Here is a 24,730-nt window from a genome sequence, read left to right on the forward strand (position 1 = left end):
TTTTAATATTTTAATATTTTAATATTTTAATATTTTAATATTTGAATATTTGAATATTTGAATATTTGAATATTTTAATATTTTAATATTGTAATATTTTAATATTTTAATATTTTAATATTTTAATATTTTAATATTTTAATATTTTAATATTTTAATATTTTAATATTTTAATATTTTAATATTTTAATATTTTAATATTTGAATATTTGAATATTTGAATATTTGAATATTTGAATATTTGAATATTTTAATATTTTAATATTTTAATATTTTAATATTTTAATATTTTAATATTTTAATATTTTAATATTTTAATATTTTAATATTTTAATATTTTAATATTTTAATATTTTAATATTTTAATATTTTAATATTTTAATATTTTAATATTTTAATATTTTAATATTTTAATATTTTAATATTTTAATATTTTAATATTTTAATATTTTAATATTTTAATATTTTAATATTTTAATATTTTAATATTTTAATATTTTAATATTTTAATATTTTAATATTTTAATATTTTAATATTTTAATATTTTAATATTTTAATATTTTAATATTTTAATATTTTAATATTTTAATATTTTAATATTTTAATATTTTAATATTTTAATATTTCAATATTTTAATATTTTTATATTTCAATATTTTAATTTTTAAATTAGGTATTTTCAAGAGTTATGCAGGCAGAAGAAAAACAAAATTTTAAATGATATTAATATTTTTATTTACATAAAACACAACTTTTGCATAAATGTACGTACCTAAAATAAATATTTAATGATTTGAATATTTTAACATTATAATTTTGTATAATATTATATAATATATCTTTAATATTTCAATATTTATTTATTTTAAATATCTTTTATTATTTTAATATTTTAATATTTTTACAACTTCAACATTTTAATCTTTATATATTTGGAATTGGGTCCTAAAATGAAGCTTAGATTGCTGATATCATTGTTTACAGCGATAAAGCTTATTTTTCTGAGTACAATGACCCTTTGTACGACTACAAAGAGTTTAAAATGGATTTTTAAATCAATTTTGAAAATTTAACCTCGCGGTCCTTCTTGACGGCAAAGCTCCTACTTGACAGCTCGTTCCAAGGGGACCATAGTTGATCCATCGAAAAGATGTTGTCTTGTCAAAAAAAAAATTTGCACTACTTGACACCTCGTTCCAAGGGGACCATAGTTGATCCATCGAAAAGATGTTGTCTTGTCAAAAAAAAAATTTGCACTAAAATGAAAAAAAGTGATCAGAAATGGTTTTTAATCGTGTTTTTTACCATTGTACATAAAAATTGACATAGGGCTTTAGTACCCAATTGTAGAATATAAGATTTTTTGGAGTTTTAAAATGCTTGGAATTAGAGATTTTTAAAATTTTCTCTCTCTCCCCTCTCTTTCTATTTTCTCGCTCTTCCTGTTCCCTGCTATCTCTCTCTTCCCTTCCTCTCAATTCAACTTTTTCTCTTTCTCTCCTACCATCTCTCCCTTTCTTTCTCTCCCATATTTTCTCACTTCTCTCTTTCCCACCTTCTCTCTACCTCTCTACTCTCTCTCTCCTACTATCTCTCTCCCTCTCCTACTATCTCTCCCTCTCCTACTATCTCTCCCTCTCCTACTATCTCTCCATCTCCTACTCTCTCTCCAACTATATCTCTTATCCCTCTCTTTCTTCATCTTTGCCCCTCTCCCATTTTCTCTCTCTCTTACTTTCTATCTCTCTCTTCCTCTACCCTCACCCTATCTCTTTCCCACATTTTCTTTCGCTCTTCCCCTCCAGCCTTCTCTCACAAACTCCCCCTTTCTCTCCCTTTTCTACTTTCTCTCTCCCTTTCCCATTTTCGCTCTCTTTCATTCCCTCTTCTCTCCCACTTTTTCTCTCCCTCTCCTCTTCTCTCTCCACTTTCTCTTTCTTTCTCTCTTTCTCTTCGTCTACCCCCACCCATTCACTTTCAGTCTCTCATACACACACGAGCACACACACACACACACACACACACACACACACACACACACACACACACACACACACACACACACACGAACACTTCCACAAACGCATACATATACACACCCGCAACGTCCAACCAAATCACAAAAAGATAAAAATTGGTTCGTCAAACTCAAACTCGATACAACTTTTCATTCACACAATCGCCACGGTCGCACAATCTCCACGGTTGGGGTCCGTTTATACTTCCCCTTTCCAGCTCTTCCGCAAATATCCGTCCCGAGATCCGTCCTCCAGAGCACGAGAGGGAAGTGGCGGCTTTTTTAATTCCGCCGGGAGTTGAAGGTTCCGTCCTCCTCCTCCTCCTCTTCCACAAGTACGCGAGCCACACTTCCTCTAACAAGGATGCTCCGGGTTCCGTTCTCCGTGCAGAACCGGAGAGCCACTTTTCTTCCTGCACAAAACTTACCTTGCCAAAGTTCCTTAGTTTTCAGCAGCACTGCGGAACACCAACTCACAGCCACGAAATTATTTTGTTTTGACTTGTCAAAACGTGAATCGCAATTTTAGAACTAAAATACTAAAATTTAGGAATTTTTAAGAAGTACTTCAGTGTTCTAAAAAAATCCTAAATTTTAGGAAGAAAAAAATACTAATTTTTAGGTATAATTTGACAAGCTAGAACATAAGTTCAAAAAATACTAAAAATTAGGAATTTATACCTAATGTCCGTTTTGCGTGTAACTCCGACTCAATCTGACAGTTCTCGCGAAACGAACGTCATCAAAAAATAAAAGTGTTCGATGCAGCTGTGCTGGCACCAGAGTCGCGATTCGCCGTAGAAATTTCGTTTTAGTGCGGATATTTACCGTCGGAATCTACGCCGCCGTCCGGGGGAACGTCGCGGGCTTTCGTGTGTGTGGTTCTGTGTGCGGGTGGAGGACTGTTTCGGGGTCGAAAAGAGTGCAGTTTCAAGATGGGAATGAACGTGAGCCGCCAGGTCGACCTGGCTGAAAACGAGTATCTGAAGCGGTTCGTCGGCAGGGACCATGTTCCGGCGTACAACGACGACTTTTGGAACAGCTTCTTGCAGTACCACATCAACTTGCCGACCAATAGGTGAGGGGGCTTATCAACAAAACTTTGATGTTGCGTCTTGTATTTTGTTATCAGCAGCGAAAGGAAAGGCGATTTCCACTTCCCCAAAAAAAAACTGTGTTTGTTTACTCTACTAATTTGTCTGCGTTCTCTTACCTCTTTTCAGCCAGGAACAGCTCAGCTTGGACTCCCGGCTGGAGTCGCTCTGCCAGAGCTTCATAGCGCACAATCTGTCCTCGGGGAACTTTGGCTCGCTGGTGAACGTGTTCCTGGTGAAAGTGTCCGAGCTGTTGGCCCTGTCGGACGCCGAAAGCACCGTTCACATTTGGCAAGCCTTCAACGCACTGTTCATCATCCGCTGTCTGGTGAAGTACATGATCGAAACCGGGTCCGAGTACCAGCTGTTGCAGCACTTTGAGGCACTTCCAGTTCAGCAGCATGACGATGGTGAGGTGGTGGAACAGGGCAGCGAAGCTGTGACGGTCACGGTCACCGGCGAGACGCGGACGGCGCTGGCCAAGCTGATTGACGGTACCAAGTTCGAGACGTTCCTGGAGGCGCTCGTCAACATTATCGTTGTGATACCGGTGAAGTAAGTTGCGGGAAGGAGATTTTGTTAGTCCAATCTTTTGACATTACCTTCCTTTTGCAGAGAATTCACATATCATCTTCACCTGGAGGCGGTCAACTGCCTGATCGTGCTGCTCTCGGTCTCGCAGTTCACCCAGCAGGGCACGGAAAAGTCCACCATCTTCCGAACAATCTACAAGTGCCAGCACGCCAACACGCTGATGAGCGCCCTGCTGCACTTCCTCAGCCGCATGACCCAAGTCCCAGCGACCATATTCGGCTTCGGCAGCGGAGGCTCCTTCGTGTTCGGCATCGCCGAGTCCCTCTGGTCGATCCTAACGTTCGCGCGGAAGCAACCGGACGTCCTAACCGCGCACGACCTTCCGGCGGCCTTCAAGGATCACTACCCGCTAGCGAACCAGAGTCTGCTGTTGATCCTCATTCTGACTAACCACTACACCACAAAGGACAATCCGTACCGGGTGAGCTTGTTTGGGTGTGCGGATTCGCAGGGCGCGGCGGATTCTTCCGCCTCCTCGAAGGAGCCGGAACAGGCGGTTACGTTCAAGATTGACTTTTCGTCGCTGTACAACACGCTGTGCCGTATCGTGACGATAGACCAGACGACGCTGCTGCTGTACCTGCTGCTGCACCGGAACCAAAGATTCTACAAGTACGTGATGGCGCAGCAAAATCTGCAGCAGCTGGTGAGTAGATGATGATAGGGGGGAAGGAAGTCGTGGGGTTTGGAAACTGGTAGTTAAGGGGGTACAAATTGGTGGTGCTCAATCAAGTTCAACCAATCAAGTTATTTGCAAGGAAAGTAGGTCTGATCGACCAAAAAGAGAATTTTCTATTCATTTAAAAGAAAAAATGCATCTTTATAGAAAATTTAAACCACCAAATAGCTCTAAATTACTTTTGAATTTCAAATTCCACTTTAAACCTAAGAATGAATATTAAGAATGTTTAATGTATGTGCTTTGGATTTCAAATGAACCACTATTTTTAATCCAATGTGATTCAAATTAAAAAAAATTCAGCTTAAAAAAATTAAACTCTCTATTAAAAAAAACAAGAAACAAAATCAAATAAAATGATAACATCCAATGTATTTTTTATATGTTTAGAATTTCATGTTTATATAAAACATATTTTCTTTAAGTCACTACCGCTAATTTGGAAATCAGTGTACTAATTTTTTTTTCTGTTCCTATTTTAACCGAAATCAATAAAAAAACATCGAAAAAAAAAACAAAACATTTAGCCTGAACAGCTGTCTTTATTCGTTACTTTTGTCTAGATTTGCTCCAGATTTTTTAAAGTTTAAAATTATAAACATTCGTAAATATAAAACAAAGTCTTTTTAAAAATAAATAAAATTAAATAGAAAATGTTTGAAGTGCTAGGCATTTTGCGGATCTGTAAACTAAAATTTTAATGATTTAATAATTCCCTAATAAACGAAATTAATGCTGATATAATTATGTCGAATACAAATTTTAATGCATTAAAGTTTTTTTTTGATAACTAAGTATTCAACTGTTCATCTATTTCCTCAGCCAAATCTGAATTTCCAGACCAAAATTTGTTTTTTTTTTTCAATTTCAAGAATTCCCGGGACAAAATAAAAAAATCCCGGTATTCGTGTATTCCCGGTTTGGGACCATCCACAATCACTAGCGCTAGTGATTTTTCACGGCAAAAAATCGAAATTTCGCTGCATGCCAATTTCAAAACATTGAAATTTCACGGTACTCTAAAAACTGCTCAAAATAATGTAAAAATGAGCTCTAGGAAACTAGGTGTTCGAAGGCTTGATTGTTGAGGCAATTGAAAACCTCTTTTTACACCTTAGCTTCCATCCACCCCGGGATTCGAACTGACGACCTTTGGATTGATAGTCCAACTGCCTGCCAGCGACTCCACCGAGGCAGGACCCAGGGAGACGACTCCTACACCTGGACTGAGCTAACGACCTAATCTTTAGGTTAGTCCGGGGCCAACATTTACTTCCCTTCCGACGGAAGGCGTGATCAGACAAATCTCGTCTCAAAATTTGCAACCGGAACCTCCTGGGATCAAACCCAGGCCGACTGGGTGAGAGGCAATCACGTTTACCCCTACACCACGGTCCCGACCGTCATAAAACTAACAATATATAAAACATTTTTTGTTTTCCTAGGTTCAACAATAGAGGAATTCGAGTATTTGAATAAATTTTAGGCAAAACTCATAAAAGCAGTTGATTATTGCAGAAAATTATAAAAATGCAAATGCAAATGCTCAACAAACAACTTTTTTTTTGTGTTTTCTTTCATTGTAGTGTTTAATAATGTTCTTTTACAATCTTTTTGGAATTTTGAGGAATAAATAAATTTGGCTGGAAATGTAGAATCAATTTCTGCATTACATACAATATTTTAATGAACAATATCTTTAAAAAATAGTTCTAAATCTGACAAGCAATATTTGTTTAGTTTGGAAACTACAACCGAAATGCTTGTAAAGCGTTTGAAATAAAATAAATGTACTGAGAAGCGATTTTTCAGTGAAATATTTAAAATTTCGCGGCATTTAAGCACCGTGAAAATTTCACGGCCAGGGAAAAATTTCACGGATTACGCGGCTTCCGCGAAATCGCGAAAAATCACTAGTCCTACTGATCACCAAAGTAAAAAATGTAGGAAATTTCCTCAGGTCTTCAAACATTTTTTTGCTGATAAAGAATTTAAAAATTGAAAAAAAAAGTTTTTTCCGAAACCAATTGTCTAATAAAAGTACCTGTTACTTAAAAACGGTATAAACCCTAGCGCCTCTTTTCTGTTCTCTTGAACATGTAATAATTTCGAAACTCTTTTTACATATTTTAGAAATTTATCGTTTAGTTATAAAATAAAATAAATCAGGAATTTGATTTCCGTGTTCAATTGTTTCTGAACAGTTCTAATCATAGCCTAAATTTTGACAAAGACCAGACATCGATCAGATACAGTCATCCCACATATTCGGAACACCCACAAATTCGGAACACTTTTGTGATAATTTGTCAATAGCATGCCAAATGCAGCTTTTCTCTCGACCCTACTATTTTTAGGACCTTTATTTGGACATTTTCTTGCTATTTCACTGGAAAAAGTGTTACTTTTTGAACAAAAACTTCTCTTCAAGACTATTTTATCCAGAGCAGCAAAACACTGCCTCCAAATTGCCTGTTCCATGATTGTGGGATGTTATTGTGCCTCCCACAATTGTGGAACACCTGTATTTAACTAATATTTTCACAAAAAAAGTTATTAGACCATTCATAAAACATTACTAAGCATGAGCTTTATTGGTTTCGGAGTGTGAAGTCATTATTTTGTTACAAATCTGTACTCCTGGAGAGATCCAAAGTTTGTTTACATCCGTAAGAAAAAAGTGTTCCGAATTTGTGGATTTCATGGGTCAATGTTTTTCTTTGATAACCCGATATAAAACGTAAAAATGTACAGCCGGTCTATACATCAATCGAAAGATCGCAAGAAAAGCTTTCACATGAAGGTAAAAGCAATTCATTATGTTCAATTATCGATTTTATATGATTTGTTGAACATTGGCCGATCTGTAAACTGTTCCGAATATGAGGGATGAGTGTAATTCCTTCTCAAGATACAGATTTTCGAATATTCACATGCCTATTTTGTATGATTTTTAGCATCACTTAAATTATTTTTATTCGTTTTGTTCATTGTTCATTTACGAAAATTTTTATTTTTATTTTTTTCATCTCTGCTCTAATGTTCTATCAACTTTACGACCTTTTGGCATTCGACCTGATGTGTTTCGACTTTTAGTCTTAAATCCCTTGAAACCGATAGAACATATTTTTGTTCAATGAATCTTAGCTAAACTGAACGTGGTCATTTTGGTGTGCATTGCGGGTCAAACATTAAAAAACTCATTTTTCCAGAAGCGCCAAAATGCGACGTACAACGAGATAGCACGATAACGCCTTTTATAACTAAAATCGGTTTAGCCGTTTAAGAGATAAGATTTTTTGAACAGTGTGGTTTTTGTGAAAATCGTTGAAAAAATGGCATTTTTACGATCACCCACACTCGGCTAGGAGCACCCACCCCAGTCTTGAAAAAAAATTATGTTCGAAAAACGGAATAATTTGTATCCTGCTGGTTAGGCATAGGATTGCTGTGGACTAGAGGTGGGCAAAATCGCTCTTTTTTAGGTGCCACTCATTTTCGCTCGCTCATTAAAAAGAGCGGTTCTTGTGATCGGCTCTTTCGCTCTTTTTCAAAATTTTGATGAAAAGGCTATTTTTATGATAGGTGAGTTTTTAAGTTTTTTTAATTGGACTTTTATGCATTATTTGAAGAAAGTCTTTATGTCAATGATTTCTATTTGAACCTAAACGTTCAAATAATTGGACGGCACTTAAACTTAAATTTAAGATTTTGGGGAAAATTTACAAAATTGCGTTAATTTCTGCTAAAATGTTAAAATACTTAAATTATTTTGAGAAAATATTCTGCGAACTCTTTTCTACATTCCGATTTAATCAATAAAGTTTTAAATATTAAAGCTTAATCGAGCTATTTAGTAGATTTTTGGTAAAATTTTCCAAGCTAAGCAATATGAAATGCTCAAATTTGTATTTCATATTTTTTTATCCCAAAGTACACCTTAGGACAATTTTAACAAATTTGGCATTAATTTATGCATTGAAATATTTGAATTGAATTGAAAATGTTAGTTCAATACTACAATTTGTTGAAAATAAAATGAACTATAAAACTTCAAAAAATACAAAAGTTTTAAAATCAATCCATCTTGGAACGGTTCTTTCAGAAGACCGGAGGCTCAAAAAGAACCGCGGCTCTTTTTGTGTGAGCCATGTTTCGTTCGCTCTTTTTTTGCCCACCTCTACTGTGGACAGTGCTCTTCATCAAAGGAGGCATGGCGCTGTCAGTTTGCTCAGCACATGTTTCCACTTTTGCTCATGCAATTCCAGATGCCGGCTCTCATGTAACGCCATCTCCTTCTATGCCTGTAAAAAAATGTTCGATTGTGTGTTGTGGGGAAAAACCTTGAAGAAAGAAAAGGCCCAAAATCGCTCGTCCCTCTTAAACATCATATCTATTTGTCAAAAAAATTAAAATGTTAAACTTTTTTCACCATGATATCGAAATTTCAAAAATAAAAATGTTGGGTTTGATTTAAAAAAAATCTAAAGTTAATTCTAAATTAAAAACAAAACTAAATTTCAAAATTCAAGTCGGATATTTAAACAATTAAGGTTGAAATTATCACAAAATGTTTTTATGTTTTATACATACATCATTATCAAAGAATTTATAAAAATATGTATTTTTAAACTTTCCGACAATTATTTTATTAAGGAGATTGAAAAGTCTTTGTTTTAGTAACAATATGAAAATAAGCATTATGCAATGTATTCTGAATAGTTAACAATCGATTCTACGAGTTTTTTTTTTTTGAATAATAAGGCTGGTACCTCATTATCCCAACCCCCTTCAAAGTTGGCCCGAAAAATCAGGAGGCAAAACATTTTTTTTTCTTAAAACTTAACAATTCCAATGGAAATTTAAGTGCAATCAGCTGAAACCAATTTAAAATGCATTCCTCTGCGTTTAGCATAATTTTTAAGCATATTTGAATTGATTTAAAAAAATAAATTGAATTTTTTGAAAAAAATGTCGATGTTTAGTATCGCAAAACGTTTTTTTTTCGCAAAAATGTTTGTTTTTGTCAAATCTTACATTGTTTTAAAACTAATGATTGCAAATCAACTAAACTAATGTAAAATTCATTTCAAAACACTTTTTGCAATCAATTGTTGAGACAATGGCTTGTTATTTCAATTTTTATTATTTTTGAGACCCCCGCCCCTTGACCGGCCAGAGCCGAGGGACAAAAACTTTGAAAAATATTTGCATCGGTTTAATGTAAAATTTAGTATATGATTTCTTGTCCCCTAAATCTTCAAGAAATTTTTGAAGGGGAAATTTGAATTACAATTTGCAATGGCCTGAAGAATCAGTGACTAAAAAATAGATTGATTTTTAAACCTGATTCTTGTAACGAAACTGTAAAAAAAGGTTTTCTAACGTTTAATTGTTAGTTTTCGGCCAAATGAGTTCAATTTTTATTTTTTTCAAGGATTTTGTAATTTATGATCACGGATTCTAAACAGACCTCAAAACTAGTTATTTTTGGCTAATAAATTCACTAATATGTGGCAAATTATGAGCTAAAGAAGAACTACGATAATGTCATCAGAATTATATGATCCATTTTCCCGAAAATGTCGAAAGTTGGGTTGAATTTGTGTTTGTTTTTTTATTGAAAATGAGGTTGTAAACGACTTCAGAAAACTCATCAAGCGCCTGCTGCATCGCGAAGAATTACGCCTTTCCTTTTCCGTTGGGATTTGTTTTTCCCCGAAATTATGCAAAACTTTAAAGGCTTGAGGTCCTTTTTTACGATCGGGTTTTTTTTCTGCCTGAAAATTTCCCAGAATTTGACGGCGGGTTTTACTTTCCTCCTCTCCCTCTCAATCCTTGCCTGTTCCTTGTCCCGGTTCCCGTTTTAAAAACCCTCGCCGGCGGATCCTTTTGCATCAGTTCTCGTCCGACTTTTGCTCTGCGAGCATCGTGTGTTGATCGTGTGCAGTGTTTGTTTGTTTAGAATGGTGAAGTGAAGTTACGGACCGCCAGCAGCGGCTGGCGGAGCTGGTCCGTGTGGCGTCCAGATGGTGCACCCTCTCTGAAACTGGTTTGATTTGCGCCAAAAGTGCGCCTTGTCCAGCAAACAACGGACTCGATACAACTGCGGGGATTTCTATTAGTTACAGTTTAGTCAGTTTAACCGACTTAACTAGATTTTTAACTGTTGCTCTGCCATGACAAACTTTACCTTATTGTAGAATGGCTCATCAATTATGACGATTATATTGCAGAACTTAAAGCAAATAACAAACAAAGAGGTAGAAACTGTAATTGAATCAAAAGTGTAAGAGAGGAGAAATTTATGATAGACATTCCAACGAATGGCAACCTTGTTCGGGTGATTTGGTCTTTGTAGAAACTATTAATCCAAAAGGGGTTTCCTCTCTTTTGAAGTCGTAATCATTTTCAAGTTGATTGTGTCTAATGCACCAATTGTCTCGTGGTGATATGCGGTTGAAGTTTTTTTTTGCATATTACAATTTGAATTATGGCATAAATTCTGTTCCTCTGTATCACTACCTCTAATTCTTTTTTTATGTAAAACGAATTGTCAACGACGAACGGACCGACGGTGGACTTCTACCCAGGAGTTCTTTTGTTCTTATTTTGCAAGAAGTAAACACTTTTGATTTTAAATTTTAAACACAGAAAATCACTATATTATTTTTCTTTAGAAAACTTTGAAATTACAAAATGAATACTTAACTCTACTCAAAAAGAACTTCGTGCCACTTGCACAATTGAAACACCGAACTAGAAGACAACTTAATATTTGAAAACTTAGCTTTTTATACTGCCCCTCTAATTTCTTCTCAGTTTGGGGTCTTTTTTATTCTAGCTCCAATCAGAGTAGAGAAAAAGCTATTAGCCGAGACACAAGAGAGTGTGTTACAAAAACCTGAGCGTAACACTCTCTCGTCCCTTTGCCATCAGCTCAACTCTCTCTGAAAAATGGAACTTCCCTCTCCTATTTTCCTCTCAGCTTAAGCCAAGACGCATGCGCTACAATGTTCGCTCTTTTAACTCCTGCGTAGATTGCTTCGCATCATGCGTTCTGACTTTTCGCCGCGTTGTTTAAAATCTTCCGCCTTTACATATTTTTAGGCGTTTTTCCCTAACACGCAGCAAGCGTTTGTTTGAACTCATATTTTTGTCACGTGTCTCCTACTGTGTCGCTTCTTCATGCGACAAAAATTACGACGAATTTTACGACTCAAATTTCTCCTAAAACATGTAACCAAAAACCCATAAAACTTCAAGTGTTTTGGGTCTGGCTTGGTCTTGCTACAACATATATTTGTTCTCTGTCCCTACCTTCTGGACTCATAAATTTGCTATTTAATCATACAATGGGATATGCGTGAGAGGCCTACTGTTGATTATAAATTCTATTTGAATCAGTAAAGATCGAAGCTCATCTTCAGGCATAGTCTTTTGAACCGATGGCATCAAACTTTTAACTTCCTTAACCATCCTTTCCCAAACTCCTCCAAAATGTGGAGAAGCGGGAGGATTGAAAAACCATTCGATTCCGTCTCCAGCCAATCTTTGCTTGATTCTGTTTATTTCGTTGCTTGCCCCGACAAAATTAGTACCGTTATCGCTATATAATTGTAAGATTTGACCTCTTCTATGAATTAGGTTTTTAAGGCATAAGAAGAAGGCGTCTGTGCTTAGGGCGTTTGCCAGTTCAATGTGGACAGCTCTTGTATTCAAACAAGTAAACAAAGATCCCCATCTTTTCTCAACTCTTCGTCCAATCGATACATTCATAGGCCCGAAATAATCGACTCCGGTATATGTGAATGGTTTAACATTTACATGCAATCTGCACTTCGGAGTGCAGCCATAATTGGAGGTATCGGCTTCGCATTATCGTTTTTACATTTCTGACATCCAATTTTAATCCTTTTCATTACGGCACGTATGTCTATCACCCAATACTTTTGTCTTATGGCTGCAATTGCAGTCTCCATTTTTTTGTGTAAGAATTGTTCATGGTATAACATAAGAATTAAACGGGTAATGTAATGCTTTTTGGGAAGAATCGCTGGTAAAGTAGGTCCTAAAGGAAGAACCTTGGCATTCTCATACCTTGTACGAAATCTCAAAACTCCGTTTTCATCAAGGAAAGGAGTGAGATTTCGAATTGAGCTATCTTTTGGAACCTTTTCTTCAATAATAAGTGCTTTCATATCATTGCTAAACTCACTCCACTGAGCTTTCCTTAGAAGCAAGTTTTCAGCCTTTTGTAAGTCATAAACTGATATGAATGCATCAAATTTGCGTTTATCCTTACGAATACGTATCCATTCTACAAACTTAATTATTATAGCCGCGGATCGTTTGATTCGTTTCCATGAGGAAAAGTTTTCCTCATTTATAAAACTGAAATTAGGGATTTCGATTGATTTTATCATATGAACAGGGTTTATCTCTTCATCTGTTTGTTCTTCTTGTTTATTCAATGGCCAATGATTTTCTGTTTTATGTAGAAAGGCAGGACCTGTAATCCAAATACTATCTTTAATTATAGTCTTGGTGGCTTCATCTGCCGGGTTATTTTTGGATTCAACCCATCTCCATTGTTTAGCGGTACTACAATCGAGTATCTCACTGATTCTGTGGGCAATAAATTGTTTGTAGTTTCTGGGTTCAGAGTTAATCCAAGCAAGTACTGTACGAGAGTCAGACCAAAATGTAATAGATGTGTAATCTAACCGAATTTCCTTCTTAACTGATTCCACTAAGCGGGTACCAAGTACAGCTGCTTGTAATTCCAGTCTTGGTATGGACATTAGTTTTTTCTTTAGCAACTGTTCTTGTTTCAAGTATTATGTTCTTACGATCAATACATAGTAGGTCTTCCTCATTAAATGTTTATATTGGCCAGATATAAACACAATGTATAGTTAAGATGTACTATGTTATGATTGCAGCTGTTGATTTTTTTTTAACAATACATGTTTTCTAAATTTTCAATAAAGTCAAAATATTGTTTATACAAGTATTTATCATTGTTTTGAACGTAATTCAGTTTATTCTTATATTTTTCAGTTCCTATTAACTTTTTTGATTTTTTTGAACCCTTGACTTCATTTTCTCCATCATAATTTTCAAGATTATTTTCTCTTTTACAATCATTTTTATTGGATTTGTTTTTATTTTGATTTTCGTTTTGAATTTGGTGCGTTCTAATTTCAACACTTTTAATGTTTTCTTTGTTTTCAGTAACATTTATATACGATTTATAATTTATAATATTTTTCGATATGCCATTTTGACTTTCATAACTTTGTAATTCTTTTAACTTAAAATTGTTAGATGTTTCATTGTTTCCTTTATTTGTTGTATGTATTTTGTATTGAGCTTCTTTTGATAGCATTTTGTTTTCAATTATTTTTGGCTCCTCCTTTATGTCCTTACATTCCTTTTGTTGTGTCGCTTGTCGTTTTTCACGTGTTTGCATATAGTAATTATTGTATTTGATTTTTTCTAAATCGTTTTGATACGTTTCAGCTTTTTCGATTAGTTTGTTCATACTGTTTTCATTATAATGGTTGATATTATTCCACTTATAACTTTTGTAATCATAATAATTGGATCTTTTTCCAGTAGAAAACCGATTGTAATATTTGCCCTTATAACTAGGGTTGTTTATTCTGAGATCTTGACTTTTTTTGATACCAATTGTGAAAGATGTTTTGTTTATTCACCCATTCGTTTTGGGCTCTATAAATAATTGGTTGAATTTTTCCAAACATTTTTAGATTGTGGAGATTAAACTTTTTCAATATAATTGCGAACTTCTTCTAAAGTAGAAGCCGAACCTAAAATCAAAATCGCGTTTGTGGACAGCAAATCTTTTACTTTCCATACGGATTTGTCCATAGCATGGTCGTAAAATAACTCATACTCATGGCCACAATTTTGTTTAATTTGTATTAGTTTTTGGTCTAATCTGAAAATAAATTCAGAAAGCGTTTCATTTTGCCTGACTGATATTGAATTAACAGAGTCGAGCAGCTCAAGCATTTGTTTCAAGCTTGGTTTGTATCTCTCCTGTAAAAACAGTTTGAGATCATTCCAAGTTTGGAAAAAATGGTTCTTTATTTCTGATTGAATTTTTTCAGAGAGTGTTGTATCTTCTTGGGACTTGTGATATGGAAGAACTGACTCACTATACTTCTCGAACATAACTGACTCCGATTCCTCGGAGCAGGGCATATTTATTAGGAATCACTTAATCTAATTTTACTCATGCCATGCATCTCAACAGGTTGCACCACGGACTAACGGAATCGTTAACTTCGTCACCCTCGCTTTTGGGTAATCCTCTTAGTCTATTTTTACTGATCCACGTATCAATGTTCTAGAAAATGGGTCACCTATTTTCTTGACACACGCATCAATGCGTGAATGTTACGAAAACGAGACTTAATTTATCGTCCGTTCCCTTAGCGTCAGCTGCAATGCGTGCGTTGTGATTAACGCAAACCATTCATTGGAGCTACGCTAAGAATGCAAAGTTGTGCAATCCGTGTGCACAACATTACTACCCCCTCCGAAAGAAGGCTGCATGTTTACTCGTTAATAAATGTTACATTAGTTTTCGCACTATGCTTTGCTGATTTTCCTTAATACAGTGTTTTGCTCTTTATCTCATAATACGTCTTCATATTCCTTTTGTATGCCAAATTCGAAATTTGTCTTCTACTTCAATATTACGCATTTACAAGTTTAATTTTCTTTTACTTGGGTCAATATCTTGACATGACTTTTTTCAGAGAAACATCTGAGTTTAAATTTGTTTTGGGTATTCTTATATGCTCTTTACTGGCTTATGTATTTTTCTGCATTCTTCAATTTATTTCCTAAAACTACTTACGTACTAAACTAAAACTAAATGTTAATGGTGGAAACCGATTACCCGCGGTTGACTCGGGGTTAGTAGGACACAATTTATTCGGGATGGATACTAAGGAAAAGGAATTAAAGTGAATTAGGTTAATAACCTAATTGTTATTCTGCATTGTCCTTAAATTATCATAAATGTTGTATTTGATTGTATTTGAGTTCGTGTTAGTGAATATGTATATACACTTGTGTGTGTTCTTTTGTTTAGCTTCTTCTTCTTCTTCTTATTTTTCTTCATTTTATGGAATTTATAGATAGTGTAAATAATATGGTCATTTAGTTTTGATTCTCAAGTTATAAAACAATTATACTTGTCAGTGGTTTCTATTATACATTTTTTCTCTTTTAATATAAATATTTCCCGTATAGCTGAGTTAGATGTAATGTGCAAATTGGCTATAGAATGTATTTTTTATCTGGTAATGTGCTTATTCATAAAAATGTTTTGATTGTATTTGTTTTGAAACTTTTGAATGTTTATGGTTGATCAGGATGGCTGTATGTAGGCGTTGAAAATGCGTTGAATCTCCGAAGTCGTCCGAAAATGATTTTCTCCACTATTACGATTTTGTTGCAGTTGTTGGTCTTGTCCTTGGTCCTATTGTTGTTCTGTAGATTGCGGGGATGTGTTATTGTTGCACTGTCGATGCGTTTAACGACGAAGGGGTTCCCTTCCCCCTAACAAAAAAAAACTCTTTTACAGCTTTTTTTTTTTTTTTTTTTTTTTTTTTTTTTTTTTTTTTTTTACCGATATAAATGAATGTTACTAACTAATTTCCAGTATTTTTGTTTTATGATAATCATATTTATCTTCAAGTTATTATTAATTTTTAAAGTTACATTGATTGAAATAAAATTATAAAAACTAAATTGTCTTGCTAAATAATACAAAAAATGTTTTTTAAAATATTTTTTTTGACATTTTTTTTCTGTTAAAATAAATGGTTTATTTACTGAATTTCTTCTATTTTACAATCTGTTTTTAATAGTGTTTTAAAATATCAAGTTATTAGGTTATCATTCTATAAAAGTGTATTCATGTTTTATTCATTTTTTTTACTGTCTTTTATGAAATTATGTTTAGTTTGTGGGAATAAAAATAAAAATATATATATATGTAACATTTGATTCGAATTTCCTTTTCTATCTGACCAGTGAACATAGAATCACTCAAATAATTATAAATCCTTTTATTGTATGTTTTTCCTTTTGTGTGCTTTTATCTAATCATTAATGATTATAAACTAACTTGTACTTTTATTAAAATAAATATTGTTTTAAAAATATAATTTCATAATTTTATTATTGTCTGTAATAAATGTAACAAATATGTAATAAATGTATCCTAAAATCATATATCTTGTAAACCACGTTGATGAACATTGATCTCAATTTGTTGAAAATTTTCTTCTTCCTTCTTTTTTTCTCATTGATACTAATGTTTATTTAACAATAAGTGTTAATTTCAATTTTATTTTTTTTTTGAGAATAGTATTACTAGTTTTATTGAATACAAATTTTTCAATCATTTTGAGTATACATTTTACAAACATTTTTATTGATCTAGCCGAAATAATTGTCTTCTTTGTTAATCTCAACTTTTTACAGATTCCATTTATTTTTATCCTAATGACCTTTTTCTTATATTTAATTCATAACCGTGTTTTTTTTTTTTTTAATTGAATTCATCATGAGTGCAACTTTTTTCAATTTGATTCCATTACTTAATATACTTTAATATCTCTAAGTTTCAAATTTTTTAAAGTGCGTTCGGTCTAAAAAATTTAAAACTTTTTAATATTTCCTTAACTAATATATTTATGTAATTTTCTTTTTGCAAGAATTAATAATCAAAAACAATTACTATTTTTTTCTTCTAAACGGTACCAATGTTTTCTCTTGTATTTCTTCTTTTTGCATCTCTATTGTATTGATATTAATTGTCTTATTTTTTCTTATGCATTTATCATAAATTATATAGCCAAAGATGGCAAATATTAACAAAATGCTAGAAGTCTGAATAATAAAATCGCTAGTGTTTTGTTTATTTAGATTTTGTAATTCGATTTTCTCTTTTTTTAAAACTTCGATATCTTTACCAAGATTTGCTAATGTTTTAGCATCTTTCATGTTAATAATTGGCACATTAATTTTTGGAAATTCAATTGAATCAATGTTAAAATCAGAAGAAAAATTGAAATTAATTTTGGAAAAATTAAGATTCCAATTAAAATAAATTGTTATATTGGATTCTATCATTTGAGCAGGGTATAAATTAATATGCTCTGAAATTAATTTACAGTTGGCTTTTATTTCAATGATAGAAGAATCCCGTAACTGGACTGGTTTGCTGGAATCTAAGCAGTTCAAATGCGCAACTTCCGATTGTGGATTAACAACAACCCATGAATTTGTTTTGAATAATTTTATAAATAATAAGTTGTCAATTTGAATAATGGATCTTCTGCAATTTTTTTCGATATTATTTGAAAATTTCAAGATCTCCGTTTCACAAGAGGGACTACTTTTCATAATAAATATATGTGGGCATAAAGTTAAATTCTCAGCATGCTGGCAATGTTCAAAATGTTCCGTGTCCATCATTGAAAATTTTTTCATGTCATTGTCCGCGATCAAAATATCATTGTCAAATTTAAAAATTGAATATTTGTTGTTTTCAATTCTAACCGGGACAGGAGTTAATTTAAACACGTTGAAAGACTCGCTATGTACCAATGGAATATTTGCTGTAAAAATTAAATAAGACCCGAATCTATGTTGAGATCCTGTCGAAATTCTGTAGTATTCAAAAATGTGTGCCCAACTTACTGGCAATGGCAGTTTAGAACTTTTTGGAATAAAGGTATTTGCTTCACTTAGTTTATTATATAAAATACTCGGTGAAAATAAAAATGGATTTAAATGATCTTTATCTCCTCCAAGAAGTGTAACTAAAAGATCTACTTTTGACTTTAATGCTAAAACAACAGATTCTGTAATTGCATAACAATCTCTGAATACGAGTTCTGCGCTAATTCTCTTTAACTCATTTTTAACATTTGTTTGAAATTCAGAAAATGATTTTTCAAAATGGTCAAGCTTACTATTAAAATTTTTGAATTAGGTTGGCGTATTAGTTTTATTTAACAAATCAAAAATGGAATCTAAGATTATTGTATGTTTATTGATACGCTTTAATAAAAGATCCTCATTGCTTTTTACTTTCGCAAACTGTTCCTCGTAAAACAGTCCATCATCAGCATCAAGAGTTCCGATAATAGTTTTTGCTATTTTACCGACAACACCCAACCAAGGAGCAGAACGTTTATCTTTATTGTTAAAAATACTAATTGAATGAGATACACTATCCCATGTACTCACTAAAGATGACAACTCATACTCACAGTTTTTTGATATATTAACAGCCAACATTTTGTCACAAGCATCCTTCGTCATGACAGTCATGTTTTGTGCAAATTTCATTTCCTCTTTCAGCTTGTCCAGATCGACATACGTGGCCATTTTTAGATGTTGTTTAACAAAAGCGACATTAGGAATTCTCTCCAGCACTGCTCCTGATTTGTCCAGTTTTGTTGAACTAAGGTCTAATGCTGACGTATATCCAACTAGGAGAAGTAGAATCCACATGATTTCTGAAATAAAAATGACACAAAACAAAAGAGAAGAAAAACAAACATACAACTGCTGCTATGAGAAAGAAAAAAAAATAATATCAGTAACTTAGAAAAAATAAATAACAGGTACTTCTACTTCGCAATACATACGGATAAGACATTTTAGATTACATCTTATTCGTAAGCACAGCGTTTTAACATTTTTTTTTTTTATCAACCTTCCACTATCTATGGTTTAAATAGTCTATTTTTGTGAGTTTTGTACTCTTTATTTCCAATTTTTAAAGTAACCGTTTCATTTGAGTTCATTCCGATAACTTCATATGGCCCGTTACGCAAAGGTTGTAACTTCTGACCAACACCCACTGCAATGTTATCAATATACACTTTGTCCCCAATTTCAATATTAATTGGATTAACTTTTTTATCAAAATATTCTTTTGAAGATTGTTTATTCTCGATCAATTGGCGTCTAGCTTCATTTTGAGTTAGCCGTAATGTGTTTTTTAAATCTAGCAAATAATCTTCATAATTGTAATACACTTCTGGTTCTCTTATTAATGTCTGAGGTAAAATGCATTTTTTCCCAAATACTAATTCATATGGAGAAAAATTAGTACTGGTGTGTTTAGTTGTATTAAAAGCGAAACAACCAAACGGTAAAAGCGTATCCCAATCCTTATGCTTATGGGAGATTTCAGCTCTTAAAAACTCTTTAACAGTGCGATGTGTTCTTTCAAGTGCCCCATTAGATTCAGGATGGTAAGCACTTATATTTATTTTTTTAATATTTAAAAGTTTGCAAACATTTTTGAAAAGATTTGATATAAAATTCGAACCATTATCTGTTAAAACAGATTTAGGTACTCCGAACACGCAAATAAATTTTTCAACAAAGACTTTAGCAATCGTAATAGCTTCTTGATCTTTAATGGAGAAAGCAAATAAAAATTTACTAAGATCGTCTTGTATTGTTAAAATATATTTATTGCCTTTTTCTGTAACTGGCAGAGGTCCAACAATGTCCATACATATTTTTTCAAATGTTTTATGTGCCGTGGTCGTAATCGCCATTGGCATTTTAGTTTTTCTTCTAATTTTTGATCGTGCACATTCTACACAATCTTTCACATATGCATCAATATCTTTACGCATATTTTTCCAAATATATAAGTCTTGAATTCGTTTAAGCATTCGCTTTGTACCAGTATGAGCTCCTAGTTTTGATTTATGAAATAAATGGAGTATATTTTCTATCTCATCTATGTTAGTTATAGTTTTCACTGTATTCTGTATTAATATAATACTAATGTTGCTGTTATTAAAAATGTATTTAGTTAATAATTTGATTATTTCAGATTCGTGTTCGAAACAACATTTTGGGAAAGAGTCTATAGCAATATTTTTAAAATAGTTTGTTGAACAGAAATTACGAATAAATAGTAAAATTTCAAAAATATCCTCCACAGAAAGTTGTGATCCTTCCATCACTTCAATTTCTACTTCATTGCTTTTGCAAATTGTTTTGTAATGTTTAGAATGATTCATATTTTGGACAATCTTAAAAAATATTTTTAAACATTTGTTTGAAACTTTTTCTAGCGTTACTGGGCTTTGAAAGACTTTATAATTTAGTTTATTTATATCAAAATTATTTTTTAATTCATTAAAATTTGACAAATTTAATTCATTTGTTAACTGATTTAATCTGTCATTATTTATTGTTTCTTGTTTTTTAAATTCTTTTGGTATTTCCTCAAGAGAATCCGGGGATGTTAAAGTTTGTTGATTGAATTCCGTTGTATTATTTAGTAAATATAGCTTAACTTTAGTATCTCGAAAAACATATTTAAGCATTTTCAAAATTAAAGAAAATTTCAATACATGTTGATCATTCTTTTCAAAACATAATTCATTTTTATTTAATTTTTCCAGAATTTCTTTTAAATTTTGTATTTTTTTAAATAATTGTTCCGGGTTTTTCTGGTATGTTTTATCAACGGTTATAGTTACCAAGTTATTTGTTATCAAATTTAAAATTGGAATATTTTCATCTATTTTGTTTACTTGTTTAATAGTTAAAGCAACACAAGATTCAGAAATCTTATCCACTTTGGTAAAAGCAAATAGGGCATCAGATTTATCTTCAATGCATGTTTGAAAATCTTTTTTACTGTGATTTCTTGTTATGACACCAACTTTAGATATAATTAAATTTGTGAGGTTCATTTTTTGTACTTTTGTGTAGTGAACATATAAGTTAAACTTGAAAATTTTATTTTCTTCAAATTCATCTTCTTTGAAATTTCCAATTAATGTTTCTGATGGAATCCTGTTGAGACAATCAGCTACCACGTTTGTTAAACCTGGTTTATATGTTATGTCATAGCAATATTCCATCAGTTCGACCTTATCAATCTAGAACAAGGATTTTTATGATTGAAAAGGTAGACTAATGGTTTATGGTCGGTTCTAATAATGAATTTTCTCCCTAATACGTGCGTTCTAAATTGCCGTACTCCAAAAATAATGCCTAAAAGTTCTTTTTCTATAGTAGAATAGTTTACTTCGGCCTTATTTAAGGTTGTACTTGCATACGCAATTGGCAGATCAATGTCATCACCTTGTGATAACACTGCTCCCAGTGCATACTGTGACGCATCAGTAGTGATGATGAATATTTTAGTATAGTTTGGAAATTGTAAAATTGGTGGAGTAATCAATTTATTTTTCAGTATTTTAAATGCATTTAAACAGTTATCGTCAAATTTAAAATTATTATCCTTTTTTAAAATTTTATAAAGCGGTAGACAAATTTTTGCAAATTCTGGAACAAATTTTCTATAGTAATTAGCCATACCCAAAAATGATTGTAATTGTTTTACAGTTTTTGGAATGGGAAAATTATCAATTGCTTTTATATTTTCTTTGTTTGGTAAAATACCATTACTGGAAATAATGTGTCCTAAATAATTTAATTCAGATTTTAAAAAATGACATTTGTTTGGTTGAAGTTTTAAATTATGTTTTCTTAAAACAGAGAAAATTTCTTCTAAACTTTTATTATGTTCCTCTAAAGTTTTGCCATGAACAATAATATCATCAAGGTAAATAAAACATTTGTGGCCTTGAAGACCCACAAATATATTGTTCATATAACGCATAAAAGTACTCGGAGCGTTACTCAAACCAAATGGCATTCGTACATATTGGTATTTTCCAAAGTTAGTAGAAAAACTGGTTTTTTCTTTATCTTTCTCGTCCATTAGTATCTGGTGGTAACCAGATGCCAAATCTAAAGATGAGAAAAACGAAGAATTTCCTAGTTCAGTCTGCGATCAGCAGAGAAGCGAGTCAGACGTGCGTCCCTCACAAACCAAAAAAGTGCTTAAAAAGTGCAAAAATGCCTCACGGCAAGAAAAAGAGGCGGTCCTCACCAGCAGGATCGGCAGATTTGAAGAAGCTAAAGAATGCCGAAGCGCTACCTGCAAAGCCAGGCAGTTTGAGCAAGGACGCTCAAAAATTGTCTGGAAACCAGTTCGCTACCCTCCCTGTGGACGTGAGCGAGAGGAAGAATTTGAACGACGGGAAAAGTTGCCACCCATTTTGTGAAAACATCGTCATCGGATTCGGTGCGAAAGTGGCTGACCGGATTTATCAAATCTGGTGCTTTACGAGCTTCCATTCGCTTGTGTGCTGATGGACTCAAAATTCTGCTACCTACCAGAAAGGATTACAACTACGTTCGGGATTTCTGAACAACACAAAGATTGAATACTACAGCCATGACGATCCAGGTAAACGCCCCATGAAACAGGTCCTCCGAGGCCTGTACGACATGGATGTGAGTGTGCTGAAAGAAGAGCTCAAAACTCTTAAGTTGAACGTGATCGAAGTCTTCAAGATGACGAGACACAACAAGGACATCAAGTATCGTGATCAACTGTACCTGGTTCATCTCGAGAAAGGATCGACTACGCCGTCTGAGCTGAAAGCAGTTCGGGCAATTTTCAACATCATCGTGACTTGGGAACGTTATCGTCAGTGCACCGTGACGTGACGCAGTGTTCGAACTGTTTGCAGTTTGGACATGGTGGAAGGAACTGTTTCATCAAGAGTCGTTGTGCAACCTGCGGAGGTGAGCACAAAACTCAAGCTTGCGAAACAATCAACGAGAACATCGAAGCGAAATGCTTCAATTGCGGCGGCGACCATTCTACCAAGAATCGGAGCTGCCCAAAACGAGCTGAGTTTGTGAAAATTCGGCAGCAAGCGACGACGAGGCACCAACCAAATCGTCGCAAAACACCACCAACTTTCACGGACGTGGATTTTCCTGCTTTGGCGTCACCTGGAGCGGGATCTGTTCGAGTGGTTCCAAATCTGCAACCATTGCCGTTGAATCAGCGGCAAAGAGTTGCAGAGAATACAACACCTCCAGGCTTCAGTCAGCAACTGAGGAAAACCAACCAGCATCAACGAATGAAGGCAGTAGTGACCTGTTTTCACCACAAGAACTTCTGAACATTTTCATCGAGATGACAACAACACTGCGTGGTTGCAAAACTCGCCAGGAACAAGTACGAACGCTTGGAGCATTCATCTTAAAATACAGTTCGTAGTTTACTCGTTATAATGATTTTGAATATTTCAATGAATTTACTTTTAGTTTTAAGTTAGGATTAGTTGTTAAAGCGATTTTTTTCTTTTTTACCCAAATGTATTCGATTTAATGCAAAAATGTAAAACAATTTGAAGTAAATAAATGAATGTGAACAGTTAATAAGAAAACGAAAAATATAACAAAGATGAAGAGCATGTAGCCATACCACTTAGAATGTAAATGAAATGTAATTATTATAAGAAAGTTCAATAAAGACATATTTAATTTCAAAATTTCAAAATTTCCTAGTTGATCAATAATTTCTGAAATGTTTGGAATTGGATAAGTATCTGCAACTGTTTTTTCATTTAATTTACGAAAATCTACAACTACGCGATACTTTTTCTCTCCATTATCCGACTTCTTTGGAACTACCAACAATGGGCTATTATAAGCACTTGTGCTTGATTCAATTATTCCGTCGTTCAGCATTTTTGAAACTTGTTTGTCCACTTCTTGGCGGTAAATTTGTGGAAGTGGATATTGTTTTACGTAAATTGGTTTATCTGTCGACAAATTTATACCATGTCGTACTACATCCGCACATGATAACTTATCTCCTTCGATAAAAAATATATCATTATATTTAACAATAATCTTTTTTAATGATATTTTTTCTTCTTCATTCAATAGTGGATCGATTTTTATTTCTTTTTTTAGTATAGAGATTCTCATTGTATAATTTTCATCTGAGTGTATATTTTTATTTTTTAATATGTTTTCAGTTCTCGAACAATCATCTAATAAATAATTATCTTCCGAATAGACAACTTCATTAGCTATATTCATATTAATATGCTTATGACAATTCAGTTCAATTTCGTTTTCTTCGGATACTGGCCTGGTATCGTCGCATACGTTTAACTTGGAATCGTCAGATTCATAATAATTGAGAACATTATTTTTAACTTATTTCATCATCTTTTAATTCATCATTGTTTTCTTCTTTTTTAATATCTTCATAAACTTCTTTGTTACAAATTTTATCTTCTTCAATTATCTTTTTATTTTCATTGATAGTATTTTCCGTATTTTCTTCGATTCTTTCTTGAATTTTAAAAATGATTTCATCATTGTTATGTTTTAATTTGAATGTTTTATCATTCATATTTATAATACTTTTT

The 24,730-nt window shown here is 33.1% G+C and overlaps 1 protein-coding gene across 1 annotated transcript in view; it reads left to right on the top strand.

Moving 5' to 3' along the window:
* The first annotated feature begins 2,744 nt into the window (after positions 1–2,744).
* The window catches only part of LOC6036134 (dymeclin), a 44,389-nt gene continuing 22,403 nt past the window's right edge, over positions 2,745–24,730 (top strand). The window contains 3 exon segments of the mRNA XM_001846175.2: positions 2,745–3,096; positions 3,242–3,667; positions 3,728–4,352. Of these exon segments, the coding sequence (XP_001846227.2) occupies positions 2,954–3,096; positions 3,242–3,667; positions 3,728–4,352 (1,194 nt within the window). The 5' untranslated portion in view covers positions 2,745–2,953.

This window comes from Culex quinquefasciatus, chromosome 2, assembly GCF_015732765.1.
Source record: "Culex quinquefasciatus strain JHB chromosome 2, VPISU_Cqui_1.0_pri_paternal, whole genome shotgun sequence".
Lineage (NCBI taxonomy): Eukaryota > Metazoa > Arthropoda > Insecta > Diptera > Culicidae > Culex > Culex quinquefasciatus.